The 23,283-nt window shown below is 37.8% G+C and overlaps 1 protein-coding gene across 2 annotated transcripts in view; it reads right to left on the reverse strand.

Moving 5' to 3' along the window:
• Positions 1–6,849, reverse strand: part of KRT20 (keratin 20) — a 15,831-nt gene extending 8,982 nt beyond the window's left edge. For both annotated transcript variants that reach the window (XM_014590686.2, XM_027774769.1), the window contains exons 1-6: positions 6,271–6,849; positions 4,429–4,511; positions 1,960–2,116; positions 1,483–1,644; positions 1,222–1,347; positions 1–134 (exon numbers count right to left, since the gene is read on the reverse strand). The exon at positions 1–134 is cut by the window's left edge and continues 123 nt beyond it. In XM_014590686.2, coding sequence (XP_014446172.1) covers positions 1–134; positions 1,222–1,347; positions 1,483–1,644; positions 1,960–2,116; positions 4,429–4,511; positions 6,271–6,681 — 1,073 coding nt within the window. In that variant the 5' untranslated portion in view covers positions 6,682–6,849. The remainder of the gene's footprint in view (positions 135–1,221; positions 1,348–1,482; positions 1,645–1,959; positions 2,117–4,428; positions 4,512–6,270) is intronic.
• Between the last annotated feature and the right edge of the window lie 16,434 nt (positions 6,850–23,283).

Below are 23,283 nucleotides of genomic sequence, written 5' to 3' on the forward strand. Positions count from 1 at the left end.
GCATTCTGGTGTTCCATGTCACTCCGAATCTGTGTCAGTTGAGCTTCTAGAGAGCTTAGCCGTGCCTGGATGTTGGCCAACTGGCCACCATAACGAGCTTTGGTCTCCTCTAGTGTGTGCTCCAAAGATTCCTTCTACAAGCACAAGAAAAAACAATGTTTCTTATTTGAGGAGTTGATTTAAGAGATGGCTCAATTTTAATTTCTTTTGAGAAGAGTTTCTGCAGCTGATCACTAGGGGCATCATGCATATTTCCAGCTCCATCTCCCACTTCTTCCATCTGGACACCTACGGCTAGCCAGCTAGGAATACTGGCTCTTGTGTTTGTTCCTTGGCTTGTTTTAAGCGTTGGACCCATTGTTCTTTCAATGTGGTATTAATACATTGGATTATTGTTCTCAATATTTGCTTCCCCACCCTATGAGGAGGTTATACCCTGGAGCTTCAAAAAGTTAGTGGAAAAATGTATGAATTTATTTTGATGCATAAGAATCTTGAAATTTATGTATAAGTTTTTCCAGATTCTCCATGTACTTTTTGAAGACCCCCCCCTCATGTGAATTGTGGTGTTTCTCCAGTGGAATATTTAGACTTCCTCAATCATTGATACCAGGATTTGTCATGTGACTTTCATTGGCTAATGAAATACAGATGAAAAATTGACAAGTACTTTTTCTGAGTATAAGCTCTAAGTGCTATAATACCATGTGACTAGGACGTTACATTTTTTTTTTTTTTTTTGCTACCACACTGGCACATCCCAAATAGTGTTTACTCCTTTAGCCTTACCATAGAGTGGTAATGCCATGGAGCAGAGCTGTAGCCAACCCTGATGGATAGTGTTGTAGGCCACTATTATTTGAGGGTTCCTGGCTACCACAGCAGAACTTGTCATGAGCTGACCAACTCGCTTAGCCCAGAATGTCTTGATTCCTATTCTCCAGCTTAACATTTGTCTCCATCTCGAAATTTAAGATCTCGTATCAATGCCACTTTCTCTGTCAATTCTTCCATATCTATGTGTTTCTCTTCATTCATGCAGTACATTGCCCTTCAATTTCTTTATGTCTTTTCATTATACTCGTTTGCTCAGCCTGTTTCCCTGCTGGTTGTTCAAGGGAAGAAGTTATCTCTTAATGGCATCTGCATTTCTGGAGTTCCTAACATAGGCGCTTAGTAAACAGACACTGGATTGAGAAACAGAAGTTAGATGTGCTTTACCGTACTGAGTTGGGACTGGAGTTCTATCTCTAGGCTCTGGTAGGTACGTCTCAGCTCCTTTACTTGATCTTCAGCTTCTTTTAGCTCTTCAGTGTTCAGTATGACTTGTTGCTGCAGAGGTTCAGTCTAAAGTTGCAAGAACAGAACAGAATAAACAAACAAACAAACAAACAAACAAGTAAGGAAAGAGAGAAGTACATGAATTATCTCTTTCTGGAGGACAGCCTCTATACATCTCACCTTTTAGAATTATGCTATTACCTGTCTCTCATAGTGTTCTTTGGCCTCTTGAAGGTTCTTCTGGGCCATGACTTCATATTTCTGCCTCATCTCATTCATGACAGTGCCGAGGTTCAAGGCTGGAGCAGCATCTACCTCCACATTGACAGTGTTGCCCAACTGTCCACGTAGGCCATCGACCTCCTGCAAGAGTGAAAGTCATGACTGATTTTAGTCTGAAACATATTTTCAGATAAGGCTGGGCAGAAATGACTTAAGAAGTCTTATGGCTTCTTTCACTTGGGAATGAGTAAAAAAGAAAGAAAATAAGAACTTATGTAGGGCTTACTGAGGTCCAGGTACTGCTCTAAGTTGTTTAACCTATGGCAACCAATGAAAAGATGTCAGAGCTTACATCATTATCGTCATCATCACTGTCACCACCACCATCAGCTTTTCTTCTTCTGTTTCTCCAAGCCTTTACATCATTCTCAGTACCACTTTTGAATATTTTCTCACCTCTTGATGTTCTTTTTTGATGAGAACCAGGTCTTTATTCAGTTCTTCAATTTGAAGCTCCAAGTCTGTTTTATTTAGGGTTAGATCATCAAAGACCTTATTCAGGCCTTGGAGATCTGTTTCCACTGTTATGCGCATGCCCCTCTCAGTCTCAAACCTGTGAATTAATTAGTACATAGAAATAGTTGAGTCTTTTGGAAGCCATTATAGGAAAGGCAATCTAACATAATGAGATGACTTTTTATGTGATATATGAAGAAATCAATTTCAGTAGTTTATAAGTCTCCCCTTTATACATTCGTGAAATGGCATGAGAACCTAGAAATAAGAAAATTTGCTGTATAATATAAGCTCTGTGATTTGGAGTGACTGGTGAAAAGGTAATCTGAAATAAGTTTAAAAGCTTTAAATTCTAGAATATTTCTTTTTTAAGTGTTTATTTATCTATTTGTTTGTTGTGATTCTCAAGCCACTAGGTCTGGGATTCAAATCAGTTGGCCAGGTGGGAGTCCAGCACCTTAACCACCACACTACCTGCTGGCTCCAAGACTTTTTAAGTAATGACTAATTTTACTGATGAATGTACAGAATTTATTTATTTATCTGTCATTAAATTTGTGATAGAGTATATGTGTGTCCACAGAGAAGAGAGAGAGAGAGAGAGAGAGAGAGAGAGAGAGAACCTTTCACAGGGTTACACTGCAATCCCCTTCCTTTAGCCCACCAGATCTTGGAAATTCTAGCTCATGCCTGGCACTAGATTTAAACTGTGTTAGTCATGTGGGATCTTGCTTCCATGGAACTGGTCCCATTTTTTCTTTATTATTTTGTAAATAGATATATCCAGAATGAATTATTTTAGCCATACACACTTCTCTATAATCTTATACACACTCTTTTATTTTTTATTTTGCTATAGAGTGTGTGTACTCACCAAAGAGAAAGAGAGAAAAGAGAAAGTGACAAAGCACGCCCCCCCCCCCAAGTAGAGATGGCCATACCACAATCCCTTCTCCTCCATTCTCCTCTAGGGATTTTGGGTAAACATGAACATGTGCCTGGTGTATTTCTCAAGCTGCTGGGTCTAGGGCTTGAACTGCACAGTTGGCCGTGTGGGAACCATCTGATTTATCCACCACACCACTGGTTGGCTCCTACACACTTATTTTATTTATTTATTTTTTTTAATAGACAAATTTGAAAATGATAATACAATACAAATGATTCTCACAAGCTGACTTAGGAAAACTAGAATTTATGAACTTTCACTGCTTTAATTTTCACATCTGCTTTCTCATTTTTTTCTTTTTAATTCCTTGTAGCATTAAAATGCTGCTTTTCTAAACCATAAAGGGCTTTTTAGTGTTAATGCATTCTACAAATTCAGGAGGAGGAAGCTCTTGTGTGGATGCAACTTTTAAGAAACAACTCTGTTGATGATGTGTATGGTAATGTCTTTGAACCAATATAATGTTTTCATGATGGAAAAATTCATTTGATATGCTATAATGATACACATTACAGTATCATTACAGTATCATTAGTAGTGATTGAGTGTAAATAAATAAATAACTTTTTTTGGAGAGGTTTTTGCTATAGGACACGTGTGCTCGCCAGAAAGAGAGACAGAGAGACAGAGAGACAGAAAGTGAGAAATCACCCGCCGGGGGGAGGGGGGATGGCCACGCCACAATCCCTTCTCCATTTCCTCTCGGGATCTTGGGCACACACACAAACATGCATGAGTTTAAGCCACTGGGTCTGGGACTCAAACTGGTCGACAACATGGGAGTCTAGAGACATAGCCATTACACCAACTGCTGGTCCCAATAAATAAATAAATTTTAAAAAAGAAGCAACTCTGATCAGATGTAGTGTGATGACTACCAAGAAAGTGAACACAGTTTGAAGTGCATTCATGAAGATTGGTCCTAGTTCTTTGGTTGGTCAATCCAAAACAATGACAAACTAGAAAATGTCATCACCCCTGGAGCTTGGGCCATACTCTTGGAGGTGTTTGAATGAATATGGATAACTAATTGGAGAATCACTAAGGTAGACATATGGCTCTCTTTAGATAACATAAGGGCACTTATGCAGAAGGGGAATTGTTAATTACTTTGTTATTACTCCAAGGGCAGGAAGTAGTTTAGTGGTTGAAAGGAAAATGTCAGGTTGTATAAAAAGAACAGTTTATCAACCAGTGCTAATCAGTAGGAATAGTAGTAGTTACTGGAGGTGTTCAGTTACACACTGGATGTCCAAATATTAGTATTACAGGAGAGAGAAGTCCATGTCAACTACTGGGCTAGACCAGATAGCTTCTAACATCCTTTAAGCGTTAAGGTTCTGAAAAAATTTATTGGTAGTTCCTTTAACAACCATCATGTGTAAAGTGTCATATGTCATAAAGGACTACTAAAAGAAGTTCATTCTCCGAAAGTTTTACTATGGTATAAGAGAACCTACTTCAGTCTGAAGTCCTCAGCGGCCAGTTTAGCATTATCAATTTTCAGGATACATAGAGCATTTTGCAATTGAGCATCCTTAATCTGGAAAACACATGAGAGAGATTATTTTCAACTGGGTAGGAGCTTAAATGAATTAAAATGATTGAATTTATAATCAGATGTAATCACTATTATATCAGAATTTACACATGGAAATAGAAAGAATCGTGACATGAGTATTTAACATAATAAAGTCATAAAATGCAACTCGAGTCCACAGAGTTGCATCTGCTCTCTTGTGATTTTACAAAAAAAGAATTTGACTCAACTTGAGTTATCAGATCTTATTGAATGGTTTCCTTTGACATTGTTCCTATTTAGAACTTTCCCTTTAGTCCCTCTTACCTGCTGAAATCCTACTCCTTTTCCCCATGTCTGCATCGACAACATTGCTTCAAGGGAGCCTTCAATGATGTCTTCAAAAATGTACTGGATAATCTGCCTGTGTTCTCATTGTCTTGACACACCAGTTCTCCTTGTTGGCATTTATCCCTCTGTGTTGTAGCTGCCTTTGTCCTTGTCTATTTCTTTCTAAGTCACACTATGTTTGTGATCATCTTCTCCAGTACTCAGTCTGATGGTTAACACCTACCTAATGTCCATTAAGTACTGACGGGATAAATGAACACTTGTATGATGGGAGTTGATAGGCAATAGGGATATCATGATGGATAAGCCCTAGAAGTGGTTAACTAAAGGGTGCATTCTCTAAGATGCATACATGTCAGAACAATGACATATCTCTTTCAGTGGAGCCAGTTTGGGAGAGGGCTGATGAGACTCTAAGGAAGATGACTGGTTGGCAGGAAGGGCAATTTATGCACTGTTGCTTCACATAATTTCTGAAATCCCAGAGTAACCTTCTGTAGCATCTGAATCAAATTGCACTTATGTCTAATACAACTCAAGAAAAGGCCTTGCTGGTAAGTAGGTGGCCTTTGCTCTAAAGGAATTTGAATCTTAAAATAGAAATGAAAATGAAAGACATTTTTCTTGAGTAGATAAGAACATATGAACGAAGCATATGCTCTGTGTCATATCTGAAATCTTCAATTAGGAGCAAAGTCTTCTGCTTTCATTTCATACAATTGATAAAATAGAGAACTCCACCTTTCTTGAATGACGTGGGTACAGGTTGTGATATGATAGCAATAAATGTGAATTAGGGGCAATAGAACATTTTATTACTGTAGATGTTGTTTCTGGCTGCTTGGTGGTGATGATCAGATTATTAAGTGGGGCATTTAAATATCCAGGTATCATTCAGGCCTGGGTCCCTTCCTCCCTGTTTCCATAATGAGTCGCTTTATTGCTTAGATCTGTGATACAGTTTTCAAATATTTGTATTATAATATTTACATGAATGAGAGGGAAAATAAATCTCTAAATTGACTAGAATTTCAATAGTTGATGGGGACTGGATGAAAAACTAAGAATAATTTATTACTACATAAAAAATTTGAGCTCTTTTCAGGAAAAATTGTTCACTAATCTAGTTAGCTCTGAAGTCATTTAGCTGTGACAAAGGGTCTATAGGGCTAGAGGATATAATTTTCATATTTTATGTTATTGAATTTAAAAATAGTATGATTTTTACTGTTATAACAGTATAACTACTCCCTGTCATATAGGTAAGTACTGTAGCACTGGGGTACATGATAGAGTATAGCGTTTTTATAGCTAGATGTTGCATTTCTGCCTAATTTGCTTTACCACATCCCTTTAGGCCTACCTAATCTACATGCCCTCTTGACTCATCTTGCTTAACAGTAGAGAAGAAAACACAGGCACGATTCCTCACCTGATTTTGCAGCTCTTGTATTTGTTTGTAATATTCGCTGTAGTCCCGATGGGTGCTAGGCACGTTGGTTTCATACCACTGCTTGATCTGCATTTCAAGTTTGGAGTTGGACTGCTCCAGGGACCGCACTCTTTCTAGGTAGCTCGCCAGACGGTCATTTAGGTTCTGCATGGCCATTTTCTCATTGCCAGAAAACAGGTCGCTGCTGCTGGTCAGATCGCTTCCATAACTCACCATGTGCCTGGAGGTTGAGATACGGGTGCCGTGGCCTCCAGCTCCCCCATAAACACTGGGTGCAGCCCCAAGGCGCTGCATGCTCCCCTTCCTATAAATGGAACTGCTCATGCTGAGTGCAGGTCCCTGCGAGGAGGAACTCAGGCTTCTGTGGAAGCTTCTGCGACTGAAATCCATTGGGGATTCTGGAAGAGAACACCTGAAGCTTCAGGATGGTTGCAGCAGAGTCTGTCTCCTGTGGATGGTGAGCTGACCTTTTATGGAGTTCACAGGAAGGAAACTCCTCCTCTGCTGACCTGTCACTGTAAGATTGACACACCAGTCCACCTTGCCTTGCCTTTTTTTTTTTTTTCTCTTTCCTCCTTTCCCTTTTGTATAGCAATATGTTTAATTTGTTTCCAGAAATTATCACTAGAGGCATTTCTTCAAGGTTTCTCTCAGGGATGATTTCTTTTTCTAAACAGAGGTAACAAAAAGAAACAGGAAGATGTATTCTTTTATTCTTTTAGTTGTTGCACCTGCCTTGGCAGGGTGTTTTTTTTTTTTTTTTTTTAATCCCAATCACAAAATAAAGAACATTTATAATCCCACGCCGTGGGGGGGGTTTTTTTTTTTTTTTTTTTTTAATCCCAATACACACATAAAGAACATTTATAATCCTCATGAATGATTTAGGTATCTAAAAAGACAGATGTGAGTGGATAATTGTAAGTCACATTGGCAATAAAGGACAATAGTTTATTTGTCTTTATGAGTCACTCTAAAGAACCTCTGTTTTATGCTTTTTTGTTGTTGTTCCAGAGGGAGTATGTGCATGCCAGAGAAAGAAAGAGAAAGCATGCCCTTTCTACCCCTAAATGGGGACTAGTCCCATCACAATCCTCTTTCCTACACCTCTTCATCTTGTCAGGATCTTGGGCACTTGGTCCCGGCATGTTTTTCAAGCCTCTAGGGCCAGGACTTAAACCATGGTCAGCCATGTGGGATCTGACTCCCTCTGTACAATACTTAATCATTGCACTATGGGGCTGGCCCTTTTTTGTTTTTTTAAATGTTTCCCCATTTAGATCTCTTATAACACTATGAAAATATTTTGTGCAAACACAAAACTTGAAATACTTAAAATGGGAAAGTCTTTATAATGCATGTTAAATTTCAAGTCACTGCCTAGCTTTAGATCTTATTACCAAGAAATGAATAACAATTGTGCTTTGTACCTGGCATGGTATGTGGAGGGAGTCTTTCTCTCTAGAATAAGGCAGCCCAGCCCCACCAGAAGACAACTCAACTCTACGCATCCTGAGGCTCCCTCCTAGAATCCCCAGTGGATTTCAACTGCAGAAATTTCCACAGAAGCCTGAGACTCCTTGCAAGTTCCCACACTCACTGCAAGAGTGGGTCATTGTACAGGAAGATGAGCTGAGAATGCCTTGGGGCTACACCTAGCTCTCAGGGTTGGCCTAAAAGTCACTGCGTTTGCATTCACCTCTAGATACATGAGCCCAATCTCACCAGTGGGAAGCTGAGCCTACGCATTTAATAAACACTTGTGAGAGGAATTTATTCATTTTCTCATCTTCATTCAAATCCTCCAGCTGAATTCACACTTCCCTGGAAGTATTTAAATTGCTTCTTTAATCAAGTTAATTAGGTGGAGTCAGAAAAGTCACAGAAAATATCTAATGTTCATCTCGATACTTAAATTGAATTGAGATTATATATGACTAAAATAAGCAAGCAAATATAAATTTGGAATTTACTTTCTTGTTTTAGTGGCTCATGTGTCATTGTTTGAAAGAGCCAGCCATTTAAAAAAATGTGATTTTTTTTTAGAAGCCAGTGGCTTTAAACTTTTTAAGTTTCATTTTTTTAACCAACACCTTTCTTCCAAAATGAGGTAAGCTCATATTATTTCTTTTCTGTAAACAGTATATACCTTCAAAAAGTACATTGTGTTAAGTTTTAACTCAGTTATGTCACAAAAGTAAAAATTGAGAAATAAAGTTAAACCTGCTTCATTTATTTCATGGTATATGTGTGGACAGTTCTTATATTTTCATCTACTCATTTATTCGTGAGCCAATACTCAGTACTAACCACCAAGCTGATCTTGTTATTTATCAGAAATATAAGTCAGTTAATGGATGCCACAGCCAAAATCTATAGTAAAGGACTTTTCTCTCTCTCTCTCTCTTTAATTGGCTAGAGGGTGTGTGTGCTGGAGAGAGACAGAAGAGAGAGAAAGAGAGAAGCAAAGTGTTAAAGCAGCCCTCCCACAGGGGATTGTCACATCTCAATCCCTTCTCTTCCTTTTCTCCTTTCAAGATTTTGGGCACACATACGCACAAAAACATGCCAGGCATGTTTTTCAAGCCCAGGAATGAAACTGCACAGTTGGCCACGTGGGATCCAGACACCTCAACCACCATGCTGCTAGTTGACCCAAAAAAGAACTTTCAATAAACACATGAACAGAAGTGCGCAAGCGCTTACTGGGGTAGGAGGCGGTTGTTTGCTTAAAGTCATTAGAAAACTATACTGTTTAAATTGTATGAGTTGCCATTAGGCTCAGGAGTTTCATTTGCTAAAGTATGATCAAGGTGTATGGAAGCATTATTTAAATCAAGTTAGCTTTTTTTTTCTTTGGAGAGTTTTTTTTTTTTTTTTTTTTGTTATAGTGCATGTGCGCTTGCCAGACAGACAGAGACAAAGAGACAGAAAGCAAGAAATCACCTCCCAGGGGAGATGGCCACGCCGCAATCCCTTCTCCTCCATTCTCCTCTCAGGATCTTGGTCACGCACGCACATGCACCTGGCATGAGTTTAAGCCACAGGGTCCGGGACTCAAACTGCGGTCGACTATGTGGGAGTCCAGCGACATAGCCATTATGCTAACTGCTGGTCCCTACATCAAGTTAGCTTTGTAACTAGAAAGAAATATAAATACATATGTTAAACATGATAGTTTTTTTTCCTCTTCTTTGGCCCAAGCCTTCCTATGCCTGGACTCAGCTATATTTAAATCAAAGAATTAAATCCTATTTAAAATGTTTTTGGTGAAGTAACTCTGTCTATGTGTTATCTCACCAAATTTTGACTGATATTTGTCAATTTTTGAGATTTCAAATTTAAATTGAAATATGATACAATAGAACTATTATTATTATTCAATTTACTAATTATTCAATTTACTAATTAATTATTCAATTTACTATTTTGTTGCAGTAGAAAAATTATTATAGGCATAATTATTCAATTTACTAATTTGTTGCAGTAGAAAAATTTCTACTAGATAGCTTTCTACCTATTTTGTAAGGGCTGGAGAACTCACTGGCTCCTCTATGTAATTGAGTTTTATGCTTTGGTAGTTTATTCTATTTTATAATGTGATCACAGAAAATCAAGTATTTCACATCAATTTATTTTTCTATGTTTTACTTGAGGGCTGAAAAAAGATTCTATTGATTATTTTTTTTCTTTTTTGAGAGTTTTTGCTATAGGACATGTATGCTTGCCAGAAAGACAGAGACAGAGACAGAAAGTGAGAAATCACCACCCCCAGAGGGGATGGCCATGCCACAATCCTCTCTCCTCCATTCTCCTCTTGGGATCCTGGGCACGCTTGTACATGCACCCAGCATGAGTTTAAGCCACTGGGTCTGGACTTGCACTGCGGTCGACTACATGGGAGTGCAGTGACATAGCCATTATGCCAACTGCTGGCCCATCTATTGATTCTTGTCCATACACAAAGTTATAAATTTAGATCTCTTGATATTTTAAGCTGTTGAATGACTGCATCTGTAAAGAAATACTTAATAATACCAGCTTCTTTAGCTAGTACATTTGACCTCTGAGACAGACTCTACTAAGGGTGTTAATGATTAATGGTAAATATGGCCAGTAGTTGGGAGAGCTATCATAAGCACTACAGTTTTCAGAGGACTTATAAACTCTTTTCTTTTTTTTTCAGCTTGGACAAGCTGTTATAGTTTGGATATAACAGATGCAGAATCTGCAGTCTCTGAAGGGGTTGGCTTTCACAGACAGGACAGTGGAAAGATAGATGGAGTTTGGTCATGAGTTATTTGTTGAAGCTGGGAGACAGCTACAAGAGGGTTGATGTAGTAAACTTACATTATTTTATTTTACATGGTCCATATGGTAAATTCATGTTTCAATTTATACATATTTGATAGTTCAGCCTCAACAAATTGGTGGATTGTTGTCTGATAGTGGCTATGGAATTATCAGAGAAAAATATAAATATGTTCATATTGAAGTGTCTTACAAAATAAAAGATAAATTGGAGAACTGGAGAAAAAGTAAGGGATTATAAAATATACCAAGTAGATTTCAAAATAAACCAGAAGAAATGGATAATAAAATGAAAAGTTCAGTGAATGCTTCTAACAATGGATGAAAGCCAGACTAAATGGAAAATTATTGATAACTATGAGGAAATTACCCAGAAAGTAGCCAAGTGACAAAGGAGAGTCAAGAGGCCTAAAGACTAGAGTTAGAAGGTTTCAAAATGTCTAATCAGAGGTCTAGAAGAAGACAAGAGAGAATGAGAAAAAGGACACTCAGTAAGATTAAAAAGTGAGAATTTTTAAGTATCATTAACAAAACTCCTAAGGAGTAAGGAGACCTAATGAATTCTAAGTAAAATGAATAAAAATAAATCACAGCTACATACATTAGAGCAGAAAACCAAGTAAAAAAAGAGGAAATCTTATAAGCAGGTAAAGAGAAGAGGAAGATCACTAACAAAGAAATGGTGGTTAGGGGGATGGCTCACCCTTCAAAACCAACAATGGACACTGGGAATAGAACAATTCCTTAAATATTCTGGGAAAAACTAGTTGTCATTATGGAATTTTCCTACCAAGGACATTATCTTTAAAGGAGAACAAAATTAAAACATTTTCAGGATAACTGAGCTTGCCATCACCTTCTAGATTTTCATTAAAAGCAATCTGAAAGGATGTATTTTAAGCAGAAAAGAGGAAGACTCCAGATGAAAGTTCTGAGATGCAAAAAATAATATGAACAAATGAAACATGAAGTATGTGATTGAATCTAAATGAATTTGGCTGTAAAATAAAATGTCTTCTGTGAAGAGAAAACAATAGAGAATTAGAGAGAGCTGGAAGGTGATGAGTGGACTTAAACTGTCTTAAGGTCCTTACATAATAAATAGATTAACTTTAGACATTGACAAGTTAAGAATGCACATTACATTTTATAATTTTAATGTTTTGCCTTTCATGTATGAGTAATGGATCCTACATTTATTTGCAAATACACCAGTGGATTAGTACAAAGAGCTAAGAAACAGACTTATTGTTTATGGTTGAAATGTTACAAATCAGCATAAAAAGGAAGAGAGTATTTCTATATTTAACCAATAGAATTTGTACTTGTATATCAGTCAAAATATGCACATAACTATGCAAATGCATTTTATAATGTTGATTAAAGACGTAAATTTGAAAGATAAAATCTATACAATGTTTAAAAGAAAGCACAGAATCATATCTCTAAGAATCAGGGTAAAGGAGTATTTCTTAAAAAAGACACACAAAGTACAAGCTATGAGGTATAAACTTCATACCAATTTAACAGTTTTTGTTCATCAAAGGATATTATATCTATAATTGAAAAAGCCCCAAATAGGGAGCAGGTATACTTTAAAAAGCATGTATTTGACAAAGAATTGGTTTCCAGAATATGAAAATAATGCCTGCAAATCAATAAGACAAACAACCCAGTGATAGAGTAGGCAAAAATATGGATAGACTTACACAGAAGAGGGAAACTGAATGGTGCATCCCATGTCAGTCAACTGGAAAAAGAAAGTTGAACAATACTAAGTGTGGTCAAGGGGAACCCTCGTCCACTGATGGTGGCTGCATAAACAGGTGCAATTACTTTGGAAAATAGCTTGATATTATCTTGGAAAAGTTGAACATGCCCATACCTACCATTCACTAATACTGTGCCTGGGTATAGACTCCAGAGAAACCCTTATATGTATTGACCAGAAGACATAAACAAGAATATTCACAGAAGCGTATCCATAATAGACACACACACACACACACACACACACACACACACACACACACACACACACAACTGGAAAGAGCTCACCATGTTCAGTAGGAGAATTAATACATTGATGAACATTCATACAAGAAAATACTATGCAGCAGTTAAAATAGACAAACCATAGGGGCCAGCAGGTGGTGTAATGGTTGTGGTGCTGGGCTACCACATGGCTGACTGCAGTTTGAGTCCCAGACCCAGCTACTTGAAACTCGCACTGGGCACGTGTACCCAAAATCCTGAGAGAAGAATGGAGGAGAAAGGATTGCAACATGGCCATGAGGGGTGATTTCTCATTTTCTCTTTCTCTGTTTCTTTTTGTGTCTCGAGCGAGCTTACATGCTCTATAGCAAAAATCTCTGTAAAAAAAAAAAATAGACAAACTACATTATTAAAATGGATGAAACTTTTTCCAACAAAAACTTTATTCAGTTCATTCAGAAAACATGGGCAAAATAAATTTCAGTTGCAATTTCACCTGTTTCAAAAATATAGGTGAGGGAACCAGCAGTTAGCATAATGGCTATGTCGCTGGACTCCCACGTAGTTGACCGCGGTTTGCTTCCCGGACCCGGTGGCTTAAAACTCACGCTGGGCGCGTGTGCGTGTGCGCCCAAGATCCCGAGAGGAGAATGGAGGAGAAGGGATTGTGGCATGACCATCCCCCCTGGGGGGTGATTTCTCACTTTCTGTCTCTATGTCTCTGTCTGGTGAGCGCATGCGCCCTATAGCGAAAATCTCTCAAAAAAAAGTGATATTTATAATAATAACAGAACAGCTACAAATTAATAATAAACAACAGTTTCACAAACAATTGTAAACATTTTGCACACAAGGTGCATGCACTTGCTGGAGAGAGAGAGAGAGACACAGAAAATGAGAAATCACCCCCTGGGAGGATGAGCATACAACAATCCCTTTCTCCTCCATTCTCCTCTCAGGATTTTGAGCACGCTTGGTGTGAGGTTTAAGCCACCAGGTCCAGGACTCAAACCGTGATAGACTATGTGGGACTCCAGCAACATAACCATTATTCCATCTCTGATCCCTCAAGTGTTCTTTTGATGACAGATAAAATGAACAGATACACACTACTGTGAATTCTTTCAGACAATGCAAAATACAAAGGTTTTGATTTGTTTTTCTCTTGTAAACAAAGATTCATCATTTATAATCTTCCCATTTTTTTTCTGTATCCACCACCCACTCTCTACCAATCACTTTCCTCCCTTACTTTCATTAGCATCAATGCTGATTCTCTACACCATCATATGATATGGTTGAATCTTTAAAAAGCAAAATGTTGAATGAAAGAAACAAGGAATGAAAGAATGCATTGAGGACAATTCAATTGATGTAAGGTACAAAAACATGCAAAATTAAATAATATACAAGTATATTTAAGGGATATAAGAAGGGATAGTATGGTAGGTTGCAAACAGTGGTCACAATTTCCCTCATCTGGATATGCATACTCGTACAAGTTTTTTTAGAGTTTGAGGGGGCATATGGTTCATTTTTTGAGGCTCCTGGTAAATGAAACAAATGAAATAATAAAAAAATAGGGTTATCAAAGTCATGATAAAGTGCTTTTATTTTGTATATAATAATTTTTAACATTAGAATTTATTTTGGTGACAAATTACTCCTCTGTTGAGAAGAATGTAGTTGGGTGCTCTCTTAGTATAGCTTAGTATCACAATAAATATACATGTACCAATCACAGATTTATAAAAATATACTAACTTATTTTAGTGTCCTATAGGCTGTGTGATCTAGTACTGGAACATTATTTTAACTAATGAAGTGAATATATTCTCAGTCCTGAAAGCAGTCTCTAAAATAAGATAGTGCCACATTTAGATTTAATGTCCAAAGCCTCTGAGTGGGAAACCATAGGCCATATGGCTTTCACCCCTACAACTGTTTCTGTGTCTGGATTATTTTTTATCAATGTTCTGTGCTATTTCACCAAGGACAACAGGTGTGTACTTATATCAGTTATACTAAAGAGAACACTCAATTGCATTCTTCCCAAAATAGAGGAATACTTTACCCTTAGAATCATAGTAAATAAATTATTGACAACTTGAAAATAGCTTAGATTCTGCTTCTAGCCATCAACAGTTCATAAATGTCAAAATATATGCCTGAAAATGAAAATATGATTATTTGACTTCTGTAAAAACTGATAAACTTACATAATCAAGTTCAAGGTACAGCTCTCCAAGTTCTAGCCCCTGTCTGCCTTTAAGGCATCATCTTTTCACCTCTCTGTGTCAGGCGCTATACTCCAGTTACACATGACACTATTTTCCTCTGTTCCATGCTGTTGCACATTCTCTGCTGGGTCTCATCTCTTCCAGGAAGCTATTTTTGTGTTCCCAAATTCTTTACTCTCCAGAGGGATCAACCATCCTGGTTTGGCCAGAATAGAGAGGTTTTCTGGAACAAGAAATTTTCAGTGTTAGAACAGGGACTGTCAGTTCCTGGATAGTTGGTCACGCTATTCATCTACCCTATGCTCTTCTCTCTTGGGTACAGCATGTGCACGCATTTTGACCCTGACTACTTTGTTGTGCACAGACTTCAGCCCTGACTTCGTTGTTGAATGAATGGATGTGGAGCATGAATAGGATGAGATTAGAATGATCCCCTTGGGGTTCTGACTTTGGTGACTGAGTGTCATGGGGACAGGACTGGAAGAGAGTTTTGGGGAGGTGTTGTGGTAAAAGGGCACATGAAGTGTTTGTTTGTGGATAGGTCAATTTGCTGTGTCTGCATTGGACCTAAGGGCAGGAGGTCTATATGAAGATGACTGCTAAATATTCTGACCTGGAGATAAGGCTGAGGGTGCATACTAAGGTTTGTAAGAAAGGTTTCCTCTAACCTTGTTGAGTCTTATGTTTATCCCACATACATAAATTACCACCATAATTCTATTTTACCCAATCTTCCAAAACTCCAAAGTCAAAAAAGTCTGCACAGAGAGACCACGCAAGATACTGGGAGAAGCTGCTGCTGTGTGTAGACCTGGGTGCTGCCTAGAGGTTTCTCTTTCTCTAGACCACTCTGCTGTATTATCTCAGGAGTGCACATTTCATTCATTGTGCTTGATTGCAATTTGTGAAGGCTCCAGGAAATATTGCTAAACACCAGGCTATATAACATTGTAGCCAAATATTAACATTTAGTTAACTAAGCTGGACTCCCACGTAGTTGACCGCGGTTTGCTTCCCGGACCCGGTGGCTTAAAACTCACGCTGGGCGCGTGTGTGTGTGCGCCCCAGATCCCGCGAGGAGAATGGAGGAGAAGGGATTGTGGCATGACCATCCCCCCTGGGGGGTGATTTCTCACTTTCTGTCTCTATGTCTCTGTCTGGTGAGCGCATGCGCCCTATAGCGAAAATCTCTCAAAAAAAAGTGATATTTATAATAATAACAGAACAGCTACAAATTAATAATAAACAACAGTTTCACAAACAATTGTAAACATTTTGCACACAAGGTGCATGCACTTGCTGGAGAGAGAGAGAGAGACACAGAAAATGAGAAATCACCCCCTGGGAGGATGAGCATACAACAATCCCTTTCTCCTCCATTCTCCTCTCAGGATTTTGAGCACGCTTGGTGTGAGGTTTAAGCCACCAGGTCCAGGACTCAAACCGTGATAGACTATGTGGGACTCCAGCAACATAACCATTATTCCATCTCTGATCCCTCAAGTGTTCTTTTGATGACAGATAAAATGAACAGATACACACTACTGTGGATTCTTTCAGACAATGCAAAATACAAAGGTTTTGATTTGTTTTTCTCTTGTAAACAAAGATTCATCATTTATAATCTTCCCATTTTTTTTCTGTATCCACCACCCACTCTCTACCAATCACTTTCCTCCCTTACTTTCATTAGCATCAATGCTGATTCTCTACACCATCATATGATATGGTTGAATCTTTAAAAAGCAAAATGTTGAATGAAAGAAACAAGGAATGAAAGAATGCATTGAGGACAATTCAATTGATGTAAGGTACAAAAACATGCAAAATTAAATAATATACAAGTATATTTAAGGGATATAAGAAGGGATAGTATGGTAGGTTGCAAACAGTGGTCACAATTTCCCTCATCTGGATATGCATACTCGTACAAGTTTTTTTAGAGTTTGAGGGGGCATATGGTTCATTTTTTGAGGCTCCTGGTAAATGAAACAAATGAAATAATAAAAAAATAGGGTTATCAAAGTCATGATAAAATGCTTTTATTTTGTATATAATAATTTTTAACATTAGAATTTATTTTGGTGACAAATTACTCCTCTGTTGAGAAGAATGTAGTTGGGTGCTCTCTTAGTATAGCTTAGTATCACAATAAATATACATGTACCAATCACAGATTTATAAAAATATACTAACTTATTTTAGTGTCCTATAGGCTGTGTGATCTAGTACTGGAACATTATTTTAACTAATGAAGTGAATATATTCTCAGTCCTGAAAGCAGTCTCTAAAATAAGATAGTGCCACATTTAGATTTAATGTCCAAAGCCTCTGAGTGGGAAACCATAGGCCATATGGCTTTCACCCCTACAACTGTTTCTGTGTCTGGATTATTTTTTATCAATGTTCTGTGCTATTTCACCAAGGACAACAGGTGTGTACTTATATCAGTTATACTAAAGAGAACACTCAATTGCATTCTTCCCAAAATAGAGGAATACTTTACCCTTAGAATCATAGTAAATAAATTATTGACAACTTGAAAATAGCTTAGATTCTGCTTCTAGCCATCAACAGTTCATAAATGTCAAAATATATGCCTGAAAATGAAAATATGATTATTTGACTTCTGTAAAAACTGATAAACTTACATAATCAAGTTCAAGGTACAGCTCTCCAAGTTCTAGCCCCTGTCTGCCTTTAAGGCATCATCTTTTCACCTCTCTGTGTCAGGCGCTATACTCCAGTTACACATGACACTATTTTCCTCTGTTCCATGCTGTTGCACATTCTCTGCTGGGTCTCATCTCTTCCAGGAAGCTATTTTTGTGTTCCCAAATTCTTTACTCTCCAGAGGGATCAACCATCCTGGTTTGGCCAGAATAGAGAGGTTTTCTGGAACAAGAAATTTTCAGTGTTAGAACAGGGACTGTCAGTTCCTGGATAGTTGGTCACGCTATTCATCTACCCTATGCTCTTCTCTCTTGGGTACAGCATGTGCACGCATTTTGACCCTGACTACTTTGTTGTGCACAGACTTCAGCCCTGACTTCGTTGTTGAATGAATGGATGTGGAGCATGAATAGGATGAGATTAGAATGATCCCCTTGGGGTTCTGACTTTGGTGACTGAGTGTCATGGGGACAGGACTGGAAGAGAGTTTTGGGGAGGTGTTGTGGTAAAAGGGCACATGAAGTGTTTGTTTGTGGATAGGTCAATTTGCTGTGTCTGCATTGGACCTAAGGGCAGGAGGTCTATATGAAGATGACTGCTAAATATTCTGACCTGGAGATAAGGCTGAGGGTGCATACTAAGGTTTGTAAGAAAGGTTTCCTCTAACCTTGTTGAGTCTTATGTTTATCCCACATACATAAATTACCACCATAATTCTATTTTACCCAATCTTCCAAAACTCCAAAGTCAAAAAAGTCTGCACAGAGAGACCACGCAAGATACTGGGAGAAGCTGCTGCTGTGTGTAGACCTGGGTGCTGCCTAGAGGTTTCTCTTTCTCTAGACCACTCTGCTGTATTATCTCAGGAGTGCACATTTCATTCATTGTGCTTGATTGCAATTTGTGAAGGCTCCAGGAAATATTGCTAAACACCAGGCTATATAACATTGTAGCCAAATATTAACATTTAGTTAACTAAATAGTAATAACCAATTAACATGGATCTTTTTTGAACTGTATTTTAAGGAAGAAATGATCAGTAATTCAGTTTTATGATGTTTTTATGTTACTTAAACAACCTAAACTTCCTCTTTTTGCAAACAAGTAACAGTTACTCACCCTGTGGCTTTATTTTTTCATGCTGTCTATTCTTAAATCCAAAGAACTATATAGATTCTCATATCTGGAAGAGACCTTGAAAATCATGTAGGCTATTTTCATTTTACAGGTGATAAAGCTGAGGCACACGTAGGTTAACAACTTGCCTATACAACAATACAAACATAGGACTGAGATTAAGCAGTGTAATATTTGCTTTATAAATTGATTTTCAGTAAATTTGCATGACCTAGGAAAACTCCCTTTCAAACACCACCCTGTGTATAAACATAACTCTTAACAATTAAAGTACTCCTTAAAAGGTGAATATAAGGCTCAAGGCATTCTAGTGTCTACCCTGGGTCTAGAGATGCTACACTTTAAGTAGCTTCCTTCATTTGCTCTAATAGCACAAAATTGAAATAGATCCTCTGGGCCAGCAGGTGATGTGGTGGTTAAGGTAGCTGGACTCCCACATGGCTGGACTCCCACATGGCAACTTTCTCTGTCTCTCTCTCTCTCTCGTCAAATGGAATAATAATAATGAATAAAAATTAAATAAATAATTCTTTAAAATAAATTGACATTAAAAAAAAAGAAATAGATATTGTAAGATGTGGCAGTGATCACTGTCTCCAGAATACTCCTGGAGCAGACACAGTGAACAGGGATACATCAAGTTAGATGAAGAGATGTATTATTAATTAGTTCTTCAGAACACAAATGGCAGATGTGTCTACATTTTATCCTGACAGCATGGTATGTCATTACTTTTTAATGTGCACACATTTAAGTTTAAAAAAAACAAACAAACTATACAAAGTATTATATTGATTAAGAAAAGCTTCATACTGAAAATTTATTGCAAAATACAGAAAAGAGCTTGAAATTAGAGGGAGAGAATAAGTTTTTACAGAAGTCTAATTTTGGAAGGAGTAGCTGTAAACAGATTTTAAGAAAACTGTCTATAAAGACATTTGTGGGACACAGAAATGGTTTATTTCCTGTTGATGATAACGTGTATAGTATTTGCAACTGAACTGGTCTGAGGTGTAGTTTATGTTGGGTAAATACTCTTTACAAGCTAAATGATGTGTAGAGATCGAATGTATAAAAATTAATAATAATAAAAAAATTAAAAAAAGAAAAAAAAACAATATATTTTGAATCAAGCAGTTGTCAAAACATAGAGTGAAGTTTTGGCAATTTTTTAAAAAATATTTATTTATTTTGTTATTATTATTTATTTTTTAATTTGACCAGAGAGAGCTAGAGAGAAAGATAAAGGGAGAAAGCCGGCCACCAGGTCTGGGACTTGAACCACAGTCAGTCATGTGGGAATCCAGCGCCTTAACCATCACACCACCTGCCGACCCTTTGACAACTGGTTTTGAAAATCAGAGAACTTCATCAAATGATTTATCCTGCAGCAAGTATTTGTTGAGTGCTTCCTGGGTGGTCAGATTCTGCTCTTGAGGAGCTTAGGGTTTAGAGCAAATACTGACATGGGCATCTGTCACAGGAGGAAGCAAGAATCCCAAGAAATGCTATGGAACATCCAGGAGCAAATGAGGCCTTTCAGTCAATGAAATCAGGGAAGGCTTTGTGGAGGGGTGCCATAGAGATGAAATGTGAACTATGAATAGGATTTGGAATCCTAGAGAGGATAGGGGCAAGCAGGGCCATTATTCACCCCCAGACCTTCATCAATTGTCTGTTTTGTGTCTGGATGGGAAGGATCAGCATGAGCAAGGACCCTAAGGTAGGAGAGTGAGCAGAGGTGGGCTGGAAAGGAGACAAATCGAGGGATGAAATGAGGCTAAAAGGTCCCATTTATTAAATCTTTTCATGGCTTAGAAACTCTGAAAGAGGAGAAGTATTCCAAACAAAGAGGTCATTATTTTAATGAGGGTGGGTAAGAAAGATGAAGAAGGGTTGGACCTGAGACCTAGGGGAGTCTGAAGATAAAGAATGAGTCCAATCAATCTGCAGGCTTTGGGGTCCAGGTTGTGTATTAATTGTGTAGTTGGAAAGCTAGCATATAGTAATGCAATCCATACAGAAATTCTACTTTGGCATCAGTGGGTCAGGAGGACCAATTCCATATTTAACCTGATTTAGAAAAGTGAAGGTAGAAAATGACTAGACTCAATAAAATAAGATGCACTTGTGCCATAACCATTGTAGATAGTACACTTTTTTGTATTATAGTTTTGGGTTTTATTGCTGTGATACATTTCCTGGCCATATAAACTGGGAACTTTATACCTTTCTGGGGACTTTCTAGGTGTCAGTGAAGACTTGGATTATTATTACTTTTTATTCCCTCAGAAATAGGTTTCTACTACTCAGTGCTCACAATGCAACTAGTATTTTTGATGCCTCAGGTCCCATGATGGTCTCATGGCTTGGTATTTTCTACTTTTTGAAACAATGGAAAGGCAAGAAAGCCTGGAGCGATTTCTTACGTGTTTGACACAGATGTTGAAGGATATTAAATAATTGCTACCCAGAGCAAAATGTAACAGGATTTTTATGGCCAAGTCTTATGTTGAAAGAGTGGACAGGCTTGTAGCTACATATACTTTTTCAAAATAAATACATCTCTGTGAAATGAACTGTCAGGAGGACTATGGGTTTTGGAAGGCTGGGGTAATTAAGGAGCAATATATTGGTTCTGAGGAACTGACATTAATGTTGACACACAATGTTTCTGGGCAATTTGTTCTATACCAATAATTCATTTTGTTTCCTATGGCAGGATATCTTTTGTTCCTAAGTCATTTGAGGCTTTATTAAAGATTTACCTGGTGGCTTTTTAAAACCACAGTGTTTTCTGTGATGTGTGTTCAGTCACCATTTATGGTTATTGAATATAAGTCAAGCTTGACATTCGACCAGAATTCAGGTTTTTAATTTCTCAGGCCCTTCTCTCTTACCAGCTTACCATGGTGCCTTAGCACTGTCAAAACTGAAAAACTAGACAGCAGTTCTACCCAGTAATGATCAATTCAAAAGAGTAACAATAGGAGAGTAACAACAGAAACCAGTTATTTTGGTCTGTCACACTTGACAGACAGTCCTTATAATGATTGTGATCATTTTGTCTTTCTTGTTTTTTTTTATCTTAGTAGTCCAGATATTTTATCTCCTTTGATGGAATTGTAAGACATCTTCTGTGGTCCACAGCCTCACAACCTCACAGCAGAATCATCCCCTGGGCCCCTAAATCAGAATCTAGATTTTAACCAGATCCATCGAAATTTGAAAAGTGCAGTCTGATGGCTTGAAAAGCACGTTTGAGGAGATTACACACCCTTTCCCTGATCATATCTGTGTAGTACATTTCCTTATCACAGGTTAGGTAAACTGTCTTATCATAGTCAGACCAAAGGTAGAGTTCAGTTTAGCCCTTGGTGGGCTCAGCGTCTATTTAGGCCTTTTTAATCCAAAGGTTGAGCTATTTAGCAAAATGTGAAGGAAAGTGAGGACAAAGATGAGACAGAAACAAGTTTTTATTCAACCATGTAATGAATGATAGCTATTCTTTTCTATCATATACAGAAAGGTGGAATGTTCCCCATGCACCTTAGGGATGAAAAAGGGTTAACTCAGCATCTAGCTCACACTTTAGTTATTTTAATTGGAAAGGTCCATCTAAAACTCCTAGGTGTTTCAGATGTTCTTTCTCCTCCTCCTTTTTTTCTTCCCAAGTTAGTTGGTCCTTTCATGACTTCTTCACAGATGGCCAATGTTGTATTTTCTAAGTTTTTGTCTTCAGACATAAAGATTGTAACATCTGTCAACATTTGGCCAAAACAAAGGACAGGCTACATTACAGACTATGGCAGCCAGATATGGTGTCCAGAGAGAACAATGAAACAACCCAGGGACCAAGAGATGTCCTGTGCCATGATCACCCTAACCATCCCCAACCGTTCCATCTCTTCCCTTAAGTCCTGATAAAAGCTACTTGCAGCTCTTCTCATCTGCTCTTTCCTCCGTTGGAAAGTGAATAAATTCTCTTCTGTCTGCTTTCTTTCTGAGTTTGTGAATTTTTTCACAGCCCACAACCAAGGCCCCCCTAACATATCACAGAGATCATCCTAACAATATTTTTTTGAAGGAGAAAAATAAGAGAGTGAGAGTTTACAAATTCATGAATTTTTTTCATTATGTCCAAGTCTCTACCCCAGGACTGATTTCATGGGCATATGCCTCTAGACGGGCCTGGCACTTGGTGTAATGCTCTGTTATGGCAGTGTTGAAATTCTTAACATTTCTTTTTTTGAATAAGAGGTCCTGTATTTTCATAATGTAATGGGCCCTGCAAATTATATAACTGGCCCTGCATGCCCCTAAATATATACAGTTGGTCCTTCATATCTAGTGATTCTATATGCACAGACTCTACATCCTCAGATTCAACCACAGATTGAAAATGTACTTTGTTGCTGACATGTACTATGTAGTTAGGCCTAAAATGATTGGGTCTGCATTGAACATGCACACTTTTCCCTTTGTCTTTATTCACTAAACAATACGGCATAGCAACTATTTACATAGCATTTATCTTGTGCTAGGTATTCCATGTAATCTAGACAATTTAAACTATATGAGAGGATACGTACAGGTTATATTCAATTACTACTCCATTTTATATAAGGGAATTGAG

This window comes from Tupaia chinensis, unplaced genomic scaffold (assembly GCF_000334495.1).
Source record: "Tupaia chinensis unplaced genomic scaffold, TupChi_1.0 Scaffold000477_1, whole genome shotgun sequence".
NCBI classification, from domain to species: Eukaryota; Metazoa; Chordata; class Mammalia; order Scandentia; family Tupaiidae; genus Tupaia; species Tupaia belangeri.